Source organism: Chiloscyllium plagiosum, chromosome 14 (genome assembly GCF_004010195.1).
Source record: "Chiloscyllium plagiosum isolate BGI_BamShark_2017 chromosome 14, ASM401019v2, whole genome shotgun sequence".
Taxonomy (NCBI): domain Eukaryota; kingdom Metazoa; phylum Chordata; class Chondrichthyes; order Orectolobiformes; family Hemiscylliidae; genus Chiloscyllium; species Chiloscyllium plagiosum.
The window spans coordinates 26189823-26202919 of NC_057723.1; the positions used below are offsets into that span (position 1 = coordinate 26189823).

General features: G+C 41.2%; 1 protein-coding gene across 2 annotated transcripts in view; it reads left to right on the forward strand.

Moving 5' to 3' along the window:
• Positions 1-10105, forward strand: part of LOC122556567 (solute carrier family 22 member 5-like) — a 60587-nt gene extending 50482 nt beyond the window's left edge. For both annotated transcript variants that reach the window (XM_043703380.1, XM_043703382.1), the window contains 2 exons: positions 231-366; positions 9873-10105. In XM_043703380.1, the coding sequence (XP_043559315.1) occupies positions 231-366; positions 9873-9909 (173 nt within the window). In that variant the 3' untranslated portion in view covers positions 9910-10105. The remainder of the gene's footprint in view (positions 1-230; positions 367-9872) is intronic.
• The last annotated feature ends 2992 nt before the right edge of the window (positions 10106-13097 follow it).

The following is a 13097-nucleotide window of genomic DNA, read 5'->3' on the forward strand; positions in this document are numbered from 1 at the left end:
TTTCTATAGTACTCTCTTTGTTCCAGATGGGAACTATGAACAAATTAATGTTGGGAGGCAAGAGATTCTGGAATAAGCGCACAAAATATCCAAAAGCATGGCTCAGTATGTTCATGCCATGCACCACATCACAGAATAGAAAATTTTGGGTTAGGTCTTATAATTTCTTATGCAATAAATTTCTCATCTATCGAAAATGCATTGCACAGAAATTATTTATATTTTCACAGGTATTCATTATGATTTCCTGCCTTACATTCTGATTGGAGGTTCGACTATGTTTTCAGCAATTCTGGTCTTATTCCTGCCTGAAACACTCAATGTTCCTCTCCCAGAAACCATTAACCAGATGCAGAAAATTAAGGGGTAAGTGAGTAAAGTTATTTTGTGCGTAAGAATGAGAATGTTAATTTTAATTCTGTGAGGGTTTAAGAGATCAATGATGGGCGGTTTGGCTGAGTGGGATTTAATTCAAACGGAATAAAGTGATGGTTTCTGGAGAGGCTCATAAGATTTCCTTTTGGACAAGTTGGGTAGAGTTTGAGTAAATCCCTTCCTCACCCACAGAACAGCAAGGAGATCGGATATGAAATTTGACAGCAAACACGTCGTGGAACTCCTATGACCTTAAGAATTCCTCCCAATTCAGTCCACAACCAGAATGATCAGGGATAGAAAATTAAGGGTATCACATGGCCCCGTTGGTATTCTGCTAGTGGTGATGGGGTGGCCATACTGTGTGGACAAGCTGTCAGTTATACCCTGGTGGCTCAGCAGAGAGTCAATCATGCTTGGGCACCCTCGGTCCAACAGAGTGACTCGATGGCAGCAAGGGCCAAAGCCAGCAGGAGAATGACTCCAGTCTTTAATGCAACATTTCTACCCCCAACCCCTCACTTCCTGACTGGCCCGAGTAAATCAGCCTCACCTAACCGGGTTCCTTGCTCAATGGCTGATTTTCATTTCTAGGTCCTGTTGCAATACTGACTGTACTGCTGAGTGCGAGTTGGAAGTTTAGCGTTTAGCCTTCAAGTATTAAATAGCTGAGGGGTTGCTGGCATCATTGCCTGCTGACTTGTTAATTGATGAGGCAGGAAACTCCACCATTTATTACATTCTGCTATTGTACTTTACAGCACAAAAACTGGCCAATGCAGCCCAGTGTACAGTGCCAGCAGTGCTGCTCCATAACAACAACTTCAGATCAGCATATTCAGTATGTTGATATACCTTTATCATAGCATGAGGCTGTTTCATTGTAACTCCTGTTTTATGTTATTTTACTGTGTGTTTTCGGTAGTTTCAGTGCCAGATAGCCAAAATATTATGTAATGATGGAAGATTTGGCTGTGGGAGCTTATCTGAATTCCTCACTTGCACTGACCAGTCAGGATCTCCTGAAGAATGCTGACATAAAATCATGGCCTGTGCCCTTGACACCTTCTGGATGCCAATTCTGTTTGGACATGATCCTAGAAGATCTATCAAGTAACTTCTGGTCTTCACCCAATCTGTTCAGTCAGATACAATCCCCCTGCATCTCCTTTTTTTTTTCATTTTTTTTTATTAATTATAAAATACCACATGAGGTCAGTTTGTGTTTCACAGTTTTGAGTCAGAAGAGTGTATATTTTCAAGTCAAGTCTAAGAACTATAATAGATTATCACATTGCTGTTTGTGGGAGCTTGCTGTGCACAAATTGATTGACTAAAATAAGAGGCCATGGTGTTAGGAGCAAAAACATGGCATGGAAAGAGGATTGGCTAACTGGCAGAGTGATGGAGGAGTATTTCGCACGACAGCAGCCAGTGACTATTGGAGTTCCACAGGGGTCCGTGTTGGGACCATAACTATTCATGTTATACATTAACGATATTGACAAAGGACATGATGGCAAAATGTTGCTAAATTTGTAGATGACACAAAGATAGTAGAGGGGCAGGTGGTGTTGAGGGATCAGAGGCTGCAGAAGGATTTGGGCAATTAGGAGAATGGGCAAAAAACTGACAGATGGAATATAATGTGGGAAAATGTGAGGTTATGCATTTAGGAAGAATAGAGGTATAGACTATTTTCTAGGAAGGGAAAGGCTTCAGAAATCTGAAATACAAAGAGACTTGGGAATCCTAAGTCAAGGTTCTCTTAATGTTGACATGCAGGTTCAGCTGGCAGTCAGGAAGGCAAATGCAAGTTAGCATTCATTTGGAAAGCAGAGGTGTATTTGTGAGGCTGCACAAAGGTCTGGTCTCAACACGTTTGGAATATTGAGAGAAATTTTGGGCTTTGTATCCTACAATGTGCTGGCCTTGGACTGTCCAGAGGAGGTTTAGAAGAATGATCCCAGCGATGAAGAGCTTGTCATATGAGGAGCAGTTGAGGATTCTGGATCAGTGCTTGATGGAGTCCAGAATGTTGATGTGGTGGATCTCATTGAAACTTATTATATACCGAGGGGCCTGGATATTTTGTATGTGGGGAAGAACCCAAGGTCATAACCTCAGAAAAAAGGGAATTTTATAACTGAGGAGAGGAAGAATTTCTTCAGTCAGAGGCTGGTTAATCTGTGGAGCTCATTGTCAGAGTGCTGTGGGTGCCAGTCGTTGATTGTATGTAAGACAGAGATGGATAGGTCTTGATTGGTTAGGGGGATTAAGGGTGGGGGGGAGAAGGCAAGAGAATTGAATTGAGAAACGCATCAGCCATGATCAAATGGTGGAAGAGATTCATTGGACTGAATTGTCTAATTCTGCTCCTGCTTCTTTTTATCTTATGGTCTTATACCCTGAGGTCCTGAAAGGTAATACATAAATTGTTTATCTTTGAAGAAGTACATTTTTAAGTCCCCTATTAATTTGCCCAAGTTACTCATAGTAACATTTAGTAATTCTTTCCATCTCTTAGGATGAAGGCAAATTTAGCTTTCACTGAGACAAACACCACAACCCCCACTTGTATTACTGATCACAATATGGATCAGGCAGTGAATGTACTATCTCCGATGACTCTAGGTCTCAATATCACATTTTAAAGCAAATCTTCTTGTAAAACAAAGAACATTGCATATTATCACTGGATTGAGATATCAATTGGCCTTCTAGCAACATTGACTTGTTAATGCAACATGCTTGGTAAAGTATGTTACATAAGAACATAAGAACTAGGAGCAGGAGTAGGCCATCTGGCCCTTTGAGCCTGCTCTGCCATTCAATAAGATCATGGCTGATCTTTTTGTGGATTCGGATCCACTTACCCACCCCCTCACGCCCTCTCGCTCAAAAAAATGTTTCTTAGCTTTAAAAACATTTATTGAAGTAGCATCAACTACTTCACTGGGCCGGGCATTCCACAGATTCACAACCCTCTGGGTGAAGAAGTTCCTTCTCAATTCAGTCCTAAATCTGCTCCCTATAATTTTTAGGCTATGCCCTCTTGTCATGGTTTCACCTGCCAGTGGGAGCATCCTCTCTACTTCTATCTTATCTATTCTCTTCATAATTGTTATGTTTCTTTAAGGTCCCCCCCTCATTTTTCAAAATTCCAATGAATGTAATCCCAAATTTACTCAGTCTCTCCTCATAAGCCAACCCCCTCAAATCTGGAATCAATTGAGTGAACCTTCTCTGCACCCCCTCTGGTGCCAGATCATCCTTTCTCAAGTAAGGAAACCAAAACTGCATACAGTACTCCAGGTGTGGCCTCACCAGCACTCTATACAGCTGCAATATAACCTCCCTACTTTTAAACTCTATCTCTTCAGCAATGAAAGACAAAATGCCATTTGCCTTCCTAATTACCAGTTGTACCTGCAGACCAACCTTCTGTGATTTATGCACAAGGACACGCAGGTCCTTCTGCACAGTAGCATGCTGCAACATTTTACCATTCAAGTTATAGTTCTTTTTACTGTTATTCCTACCAAAATGGATGACTTCACATTTATTAACATTGTATTCCATCTGCCAGATCTTTGCCCAATCACTTAAAGTATCTAAGTTCCTCCGCAAAGTTTCACAGTCCTCTGCACACTTCGCTCTGCTACTCATCTTAGTGTCATCTGCAAACTTTGACACACTACATATCCAAATCATCTATATAAATTGTAAATAATTGTGGTCCCAAAACTGAACCCTGAGGTACACTACTGATTACGGATTGCCAACCAGGATAGCACTTAGTCATCCCCACTCTTTGCTTCTGTTAGTTAACAAATCCTCCATCCATGTTAATTCTTTACCCATAACACCATGCATCCTTATCTTATGCAGCAGCCTCTTGTGTGGCACCTTGTTGAAGGCCTTTTGGAAGTCAAGGTACAACACATCTACTGGGTCCGATTGTGCACTATGCTGTTCATAGAATTCCAAAAGATTAGTTAAGTGTGAGCTGCCCTTTATGAACCCATGCTGCGTCTGCCCAACAGAACAATTTCTATCAAAATGCCTTGCTATTTCTTCCTTGATAATAGACTCCCAAATCTTCCCCACTACAGAAGTTAAGCTAACCAGTCTATAATTCCCCATCTTTTGTCTACAAACCTTTTTAAGTAGTGGCATTCCATTTGCTGTTTCCAATCTGCTGGAACTGCCCAAGAGTCAACGAATGTTTGAAAATTACCATAAGAGCACTTGCTATTTCTCCTTCCATCTCTTTTAGTACCCCAAGATGCATTCCATCAGGGCCAGGAGACTGGACTATCCTTAGCTCCATTAGCTTGTTCAACACTACCTGTTCTGTGATAATGATGGTTTCCAGGTCCTCACCTATCTTTATCTCTTTCTCAATTACTGGCAAGTTGTTCATATCCTCCATTGTGAAGACCAACACAAAATAGCTGTTTAATGCTTGGCCATTTCATCATATCCCATGATTAAATGCCCCTTCTCATCCTCTAAAGGACCAACATTTACTTTAGCCACTCTTTTTCATTTTATATATTTATAGAAATGTTTGCTATCTGGCTTTATATTCTGTGCAAGTGTTTTTTCCATGTTCTACGTTACTTTTCTTTATAGCTCTTTTTGTGGCTTTCTGTTGAGCTTTAAAGCTTTCCCAATCTTCTAGTTTCCTGCTGATCTTGATCACTTTGTGTGCCTTCTCATTGGAGTTTGATAGCCTCCCTTATTTCTTTAGACACACATGGCAGATTACCCCTTTCCTTACAGTCCTTCCTTTTTACTGGAATACACTTTTGCTGAGCACTTTGAAAAATTACTTTGAAAGCCCTCAACTGCTCATCAACTGTCCCACCATAAAGTATTTGTTTCCAGTCCAATTTAGCCAAATCCTCCCTCATCCATTGTAATCTCCCTTATTTAAGCACAGGACACTGGTACTTTCACACTGTCCATCCATATTCTAAATTCAACCATACTGTGAGCACTCCTTCCAAGAGGATCCCTAACTAGGGGGTCATTAATTATTCCTATCCCATTTCACAGGACCAAATCCAAGATAGCTTGCTCCCACATCGGTCCCATTACATATTATTCAAGAAAACTATCGTGGATACAGTCAATGAACTCCTCCTCAAGGCTACTCTGACTGAGTTGGTTCAATGAATCAACATGCAGATTAAAATCTCCCATGATAATTGCCTTACCATTTTGACAGGCATTAGTTAATTATTTGTTTATTGCCCACCCCAATGCAATATTATTTGGTGGCCCATAGGCTATGCCAGTCAGTGACATTTTCTTCTTAGAATTTCTAATTTCCACCCAAATAGATTCAACCTTGTTTGCCATAGAACCTATATCATCTCTCAGCACCTGCCTGATGTTGTCCTTGAATATCAGAGCTATACCACCTCCCTTACCTACCTGTCTGTCCTTCCAAATAGTCTATTACCCTTGGATATTTAACTCACAGTCATGAACATCCTGTAACCATCTCTCCATAATGGCTACTAAACGATATTCATTCCCGATGATTTGTGCCGTTAACTCATCAAGCTTGTTACCAATGTTGTGAGCATTCAGGTAAAGTGCCCTTATGCTAGTTTTCAAACCACAGCATCTCTAATAATACCTCCTGAGTTATCTTTCCTTTCTACTTTCATAGTCTACCTTGAACTTAAACCCTCCTGCACACATCCTAACCTGCTACTTACTTTTTTATTTGCCATCATACTTCCTGTCGTTTTCCCCTTCCCTTCCCCTCGACTCACTAGTTTAAAGCCCTAGTGACCACCCTTTTCGCTAGAACACTGGTTCCACATCGGTTCAGGTGGAGACCGTCCCACTGGTACAGACCATCCCATTGGTACAGATCCCTCCTGTTCCAAAACTGATGCCAATGCCCCATGAAATGGAGCCCCTTGTTCCCACACCACTCCCTTAGCCACGTGTTTACTTCTCTAAATTTCTTATCCCTAATGCCAATTAGCACGTGGCTTGGGTAATCATCGAGCGATTGTGACATTTGAGACTCTGTCATTTAATTTCGTTCCTAGTGCAAGATAATCCCTAAACAGGTCCTCCATTCTAGCTTTGCCTATATTACTTGCCCCAATGTGGACCACAAGAACAGGATCCTCCCCCTCCCACTCCAATATCCTTTCAAGTCAGTCAGAGATGTCCTGCACCCTTGCACTGGGCAGGCAACACACCACGCAGACTCCCAATCTGGCTTGCAAACGATACTGTCTATTCCCCTAATTCGAGAACCCCTATAACAACTATTTGTCTTTTTGCTCCCCCCTCTTGAATGGCCTCCTGCACCATGGTGCAATGGTCAGCTGGCTCATCCTCCCCGCAGCCCTTTTCCTCATCCATACAGGGAGCAAGCATCTTGTAGCTGTTGGATAAGGTCAAGAGCTGAGGCTCCTCCATTCCTGAACTCAGAATCCCCCATCTGCCTCACTTACAGTCACACCCTGTTGTTTCTGATCACTGACTGAATTTGAATTACTTAATCTACCGGGTGTGACTGCCTCCTGAAACAAAGTGCTCAGGTAACTTTCTCCCTCCCGGATGTGCCGGAATGTTTGAAGCTCAGATACCAGATCATTACTTCTGATCTGAGTTCTTCCAGCAACCAACACTTGCTGCAGATGTGGTCACTGCCATTCACAATGGGATTAGGAATGAGGCAGGGAACCTCTGGGCTGAAGAGATAAATGTGATCACAATGTGATTAGCCAGCTCTCACATCATATGGCTACAGCACATCATCGGCCCAGCTATTTCTACTTAGTTACTTATTAATTTATCTAAATTGATGAGTTAATTAATTTCTAATACTTGTGTTATGCTCTTTTTCAAGCTCTCCACCCACTTCCTACCAGCCAATCAGGTCACAGCCTCCCTGTGACGTCACTTCAGTGTTTTTTGCAGCAACAGTGTATGACTAGTCAGCATGGCTTTGTGCGTGGGAAATCATGTCTCACAAACTTGATTGAGATTTTTGAAGAAGAAACAAAGAGTATTGATGAGGGCAGAGTGGTAGACCTGATCTATATTGACTTCAGTAAAGCATTCGACATGGTTCCCCATGGGAGACTGGTTAGCAAGGTTAGATCTCACGGAATACAGGGAGAACTAGCCATTTGGATACAGAACTGCTCAAAGGTAGAAGTCAGAGGTTGGAGTCGAGGATTATCTTTCAGACTGGAGACCTGTGACCAGTGGAGTGTCATAAGGATCGGTGCTGTGTCCACTACTTTTTGTCATTTATATAAATAATTTGGATGTGATCATAAGAGGTACAGTTAGTAAATTTGCAGATGACACCAAAACGGAGAGGTGTTGTAGACAGAGAAGAAGGTTACCTTGGATTACAACGAGATCTTGATCAGATGAGCCAATGGGGTGAGGAGTGGCAGATGGAGATTAATTTAGATAAATGTGAGGTGCTGCATTTTGAGAAAGCAAATCTTAGCAAGACTTATTCACTTAATGGTAACGTCCTAGGCAGTGTTGCTGAACAAGAGACCTTCGAGTGCAGGTTCAGTATTCCTGGAATTTGAAGTTGCACGTAGGTAGGATAGTGAAGAAGGCATTTGTTATGTTTTCCTTTATTGGTAGAGTGTTGAGTTCAGGAGTTGGGCTGTACAGGGCATTAGTTTGGCCACTGTTGGATTATTGTGTGCAATTCTGATCTCCTTCCTATCGGAAAGATGTTGTGAAACTTTATAGGGTTCAGAAAAGATTTACAAGGATGTTACCAGGTTGGGAGGATTTGAGCTATAGGGAGAAGCTTAATTGGCAAGAGCTGTTTTCCCCTGGAGTGTTGGAGACTGAGGGGTGACCGTATAGAGGTTTATAAAATCATGAGGGGCATGGATAGGATAAACAGACAAGGTCTTTTTTCCTGGGGTGAGGGAGTCCAGGACTAGAGGACATAGCTTTAGGGTGAGAGGGGAAGATATGAAAGGGAACTTGGGGTCAACTTTTTCACGCAGAGGGTGGTGCGTGTATGGAATGGGCTGCCAGAGGAAGTGATGGAGGCTAGTAGAATTGCAACATTTAAAAGGCATCTGGATGGGTATTTGAATAGGAAGGGTTTAGAGCGTTATGGGCGGGTGCTGGCAGGTGGGACTAGATTGGGTTGGGATATCTGATTGGCATGGATGAGTTGGACCGAAGTCCATGCTGTACATCTCTATGGCTCCATAACTAGGCCGCACACGCAGAGCTCAGTGAGTTTTATACTCTCTCTGTGCTGCTATTGTTCTGCCTTCCGACTGTTCCCTGCAGACTTGGCTGCACACCCCAAGCTCAGTGACCTTTATACATACTTACTCACTCACTGCTGCTGCTTCTCCAAATGCTCCTCACAGTCTAGGCCGCACTCCCCAAACTTTGAGTTTTATGCTCACTCTGTGCTGCTGCTGCTCCACCTTCTGAGTAACAGGGAGACATGTTGATATACCAAAGGAAGAAAATAAGCTATTGCATTTATTAGTTTGATATGCTTTAATGTCTTAACTTTTGGAGATATTCCTTTCCTCTTACAAACTTATTATTGAACTTAGATTGTTTGTGCTTGAGTCTCTTGACGACTCTTTTCCAATTGACTGAAAACTGTGAATCTAACATGTAGAAATGTTTCATGTCTATTTTCCTAAAGACCCTAAATTGTTTTATATGCTGTGAAATTAACCACAACCATTAATTATTGGGATAGATTGTGGGCACCAAATCAAGATTCTACACTGAGCCAAAAGACCTGTCTGGTTAATACTAGTCGATGATGAATCATAAATGAGTCTTAACAAGAAGAGACACTTGTCTTAGCAAGATATAGTTTATTGCCTGAAGGTAATAGGTATAGGTTATTTGGCTAGGTAGCCGTAGTAATTAATAAAATCAGGATACAATGATGACACATCTGACTCTATATGTGGGGCTGCACAGTTGCTCAGCAGTTAGCACTGCTGCCTCATGGTGCCAGGGATCCAGGTTAGATTCCAGCCTCGGGTGACTTACCTATGTGGAGTTGGCATATTCTTCCTGCAGTCCAAAGATTAGGTGGATTGGTCATGGAGAATGCAGAGTTACAGAGGGGTGGGTCTGGATGGGATGCTCTTTGGAGGGTTAGTGTGGGCTGAGTGGCCAGCTTCCATACTGTAGAGATTCTATGATCAAGATGCGAAGCTTCCCTACTCCCCGAGACTGTATGATATCATCAGATTGTGTGAAGCTGAATTCAGAACTATCAGTTTATATAATATGTATTTGCTTTATCTTTAATAATTAACAGTACAGTTATGGTAAGGAAATTTGTTAATGTACTAATGCCTATCATCTGACAATAAATATTTCAGAATTAAGAATAAAATCTGTTTTGAAATTTTTAAATTATATTTACTCAGATGTGACAGGAAGTGGAAAATGACTTACATTCTTTGCTGTTTTTGATTTGATTGCAGGGCCAATTGTGTAAATACTCAGAACTCAATTTCATAAAACAGGAGAACACACTACAATGGTCAATAATAAGAAGGAGATTTATCTCAGCTTTGGGAACTGATTGGCAGAAACAGAGAAGTGGACATTCATTTACTGACAGTTTGTGTTATGGACTACTACTATCTTAGAGTCATAGACGCATACAACATGGAAACAAAACCTTCAGCTTAACAAGTCCATGCTGAATATAATCCCAAACTAAACTTGACCTACCTGCCTGCTCCAGGCCCATACGCCTCCAAACCTTTCCTATTCACGTATTCATCCAAACGTCTTTTAAACATTATAACTGTACTTCCTCAGGAAGTTCATTCCACATGCAAACCGGCCTCTGTGTAAAACATTTGCCTATGTCTTTTCTAAATTTCTCTCCTCACTTTAAAAATGTGTCCCCTCGTCTTGAAATTCCCCATCTTAGGGAAAAGACAACTACCATCAACTTTATTTAGATCTCTCAAACTTTTGTAAACTTCATTCAGGTCACCTCTCAACTTCCTAACCTCCAGTGGAAAAATATCCCAGTCTATCCAGCCTTTCTTTATAACTCAAACCTTTCATACCCAGCAACATCCTGGTAAATCTCTTCTGAATCCTGTCCAACTTGATAATATACTTCCTATAACTGGCCAACCAGAACTGGACATTGTATTCCAGAAGAGGCCTCACCAATGTCCTGTACAACCTCAACATAACGTCCCAACCCCTATACTCAAGAGGACTAAGCAATGAAGACAAGCGTGCCAAATGCCTTTTTAACCACCTTGTCTATATGAGACACAAGCTTTGAATAATTATGTATCTGCATGCCTAAATGCCTTTATTCTACAAAACTACCCAAGACCCTACTATTAGTTTTATAAGCCCTACCCTTGCTTGATATACCAAAATGCATTACCTCGCATTTATCCAAATTGAACGTGATCTTCCATGTTTCAGCCCATTGACCCATTTGATCAAGATCCTTTTGCAATGTCAGAAACCTTTATTCACTGAAATGCCACCAATTTTGGTGTCAGCCACAAACTTACTAAGCATACCTTCTATATTCTCATCCAAAACATTTATATAAATGAAAAATAAAAGAGGACCCAGAACCGATCCCTGTGGAACACTGCTGGTCACAGGCCTCCAGTCCAAGAGGCAACCCTCCACCATTTCTCTGTTTCCTGCCAGTAAGCCAATTACGTATCCAATTGGCAAGCTCACCCTGAATTCCACGTGGCCTAACTTGATGAATTAGTCTACCATGCGGAACCTTGTCAAAGGCATTACTAAAATCCAAATAAACAATGTTCACTGCTGTGTTTTTGGTAACTTCCTCAAAAAACTCAATCAAGTTTGTGAGACACTATTTTCCTTGCACAAAATCATGTTGACTATCCCAAATAATTTTTTATCTCTCCAAATGTCCCTAAATCCTATCTTTTATAATTGCCTCCAACAATTTACCCACAACCGAAGTCAGACTCTAAGGCCTAGAGTTCTCCAGTTTCTCCTTACAACCTTTCTTAAACAGAGCTACAAGATTAGCCACCCTCCAGTTATCAGGCACCTCACCCATATTTATAGATGATGCAAATATTTCTGCAATGGATCTCAATTTCCTCCCTTACATCCCACAAAGTTTTGGGATATTAGATTAGGTCCTGGAGATTTATCCACATTTATATTCTCCAAGACCTCCTGAACTTCCTCTTCTGTAATGTGAAGATTATTCACTTAGTATCTCTCCCATTCCTGGGGTTCAACACAAAGACAACCTCCTTGATCTTTAACAGGCCCTACCCTCCCTCTAGATTTAGATTAGATTAGATTACATTACATTACAGTGTGGAAACAGGCCCTTCGGCCCAACAAGTCCACACCGACCCGCCGAAGCGAAACCCACCCATACCCCTACATTTACCCCTTACCTAACACTACGGGCAATTTAGCATGGCCAATTCACCTGGCCTGCACATTTTTGGATTGTGGGAGGAAACCGGAGCACCCGGAGGAAACCCACACAGACACGGGGAGAACGTGCAAACTCCACACAGTCAGTCGCCAGAGGTGAGAATTGAACCCGGGTCTCTGGCGCTGTGAGGCAGCAGTGCTAACCACTGTGCCACCGTGCCGCCGTACTCTAGTTACTCTTTTGCTCTCAATGTATTTGTAGAATCTCTTTGGATTATCCTTAAATCTTATCTGCCAATGCTATCTCATATCGTCCTTTGTCTTACTGATTTCTCTCAAGAATGCCCTTATTCAAAGATTCAAATGAACCAAATTGTCTATATCTAAAATAAAGACTATTATTCTTGACTAGAATCTCAATATCTTTATTCATTCATTGTTCCTTAATCTTATCACTCCAACAAGAACAAAATGCCTCTGAACTCTTGAATGCCTTGCACTAGTCAGATGTCCTTTTATCTGCGAACAGCCTAATCAACTTCTTGTCTCATAGCATTAAAAATTTGCCTTACTCCAATTAAAATCTTTAACTTTTATGGAAGGCATATCCTTTTGCATAACCATTTTCAAAGTAATAGAATTATAACTACTAGACCCAACGTGTTCCCCTACTTTTACTTCAGTCACCAGCCCTGCCTTATTGCCTAAAAGAAAGTCTAGTTTTGCACCTTCCCTAGCAGGAGCATTCACATATTGATAAAGAAAATTTTCTTGCCCACATTTGACAAATCTTTCACCATTCAAACCCTTAATGTTGTAATCCAAGTCAATTTCTGGAAAATTAAAATCCCCCATTATTACAGCTCTATTATTCATACATATATCTCAGATCTCCCTTTTTTTATTTGTTTTTCTATAGTACAATCCCAAAGTGATCTTTCCTTTTTTAAATTTGTAATTTCTACCCATATATATTTTTCGCTGGACAATTTTTCAGAAATACCTTCCTTGTTACAGCAGTAATGTATTCCTTAATCAAAAACGCCACCCTCCACTTCCTTTCCTATCTTCCTATAGCATCTCCAACTTGGAACATTGAGCTGCCAGTCCTGTCCATCTCTCATCCAAGTTTCTGTAATAGCTATGACGTGTGAATCCCATGTTCTTAAATGTGCCCTGAGTTCATCAGCCTTTCCTCTAAGACCACTTGCACTGAAATAAATGCAGTTTAGTTCTTCAGTTATTACATACTCAACTCTCTCTCGTCTTTCTTTTCTAATTGACATGCT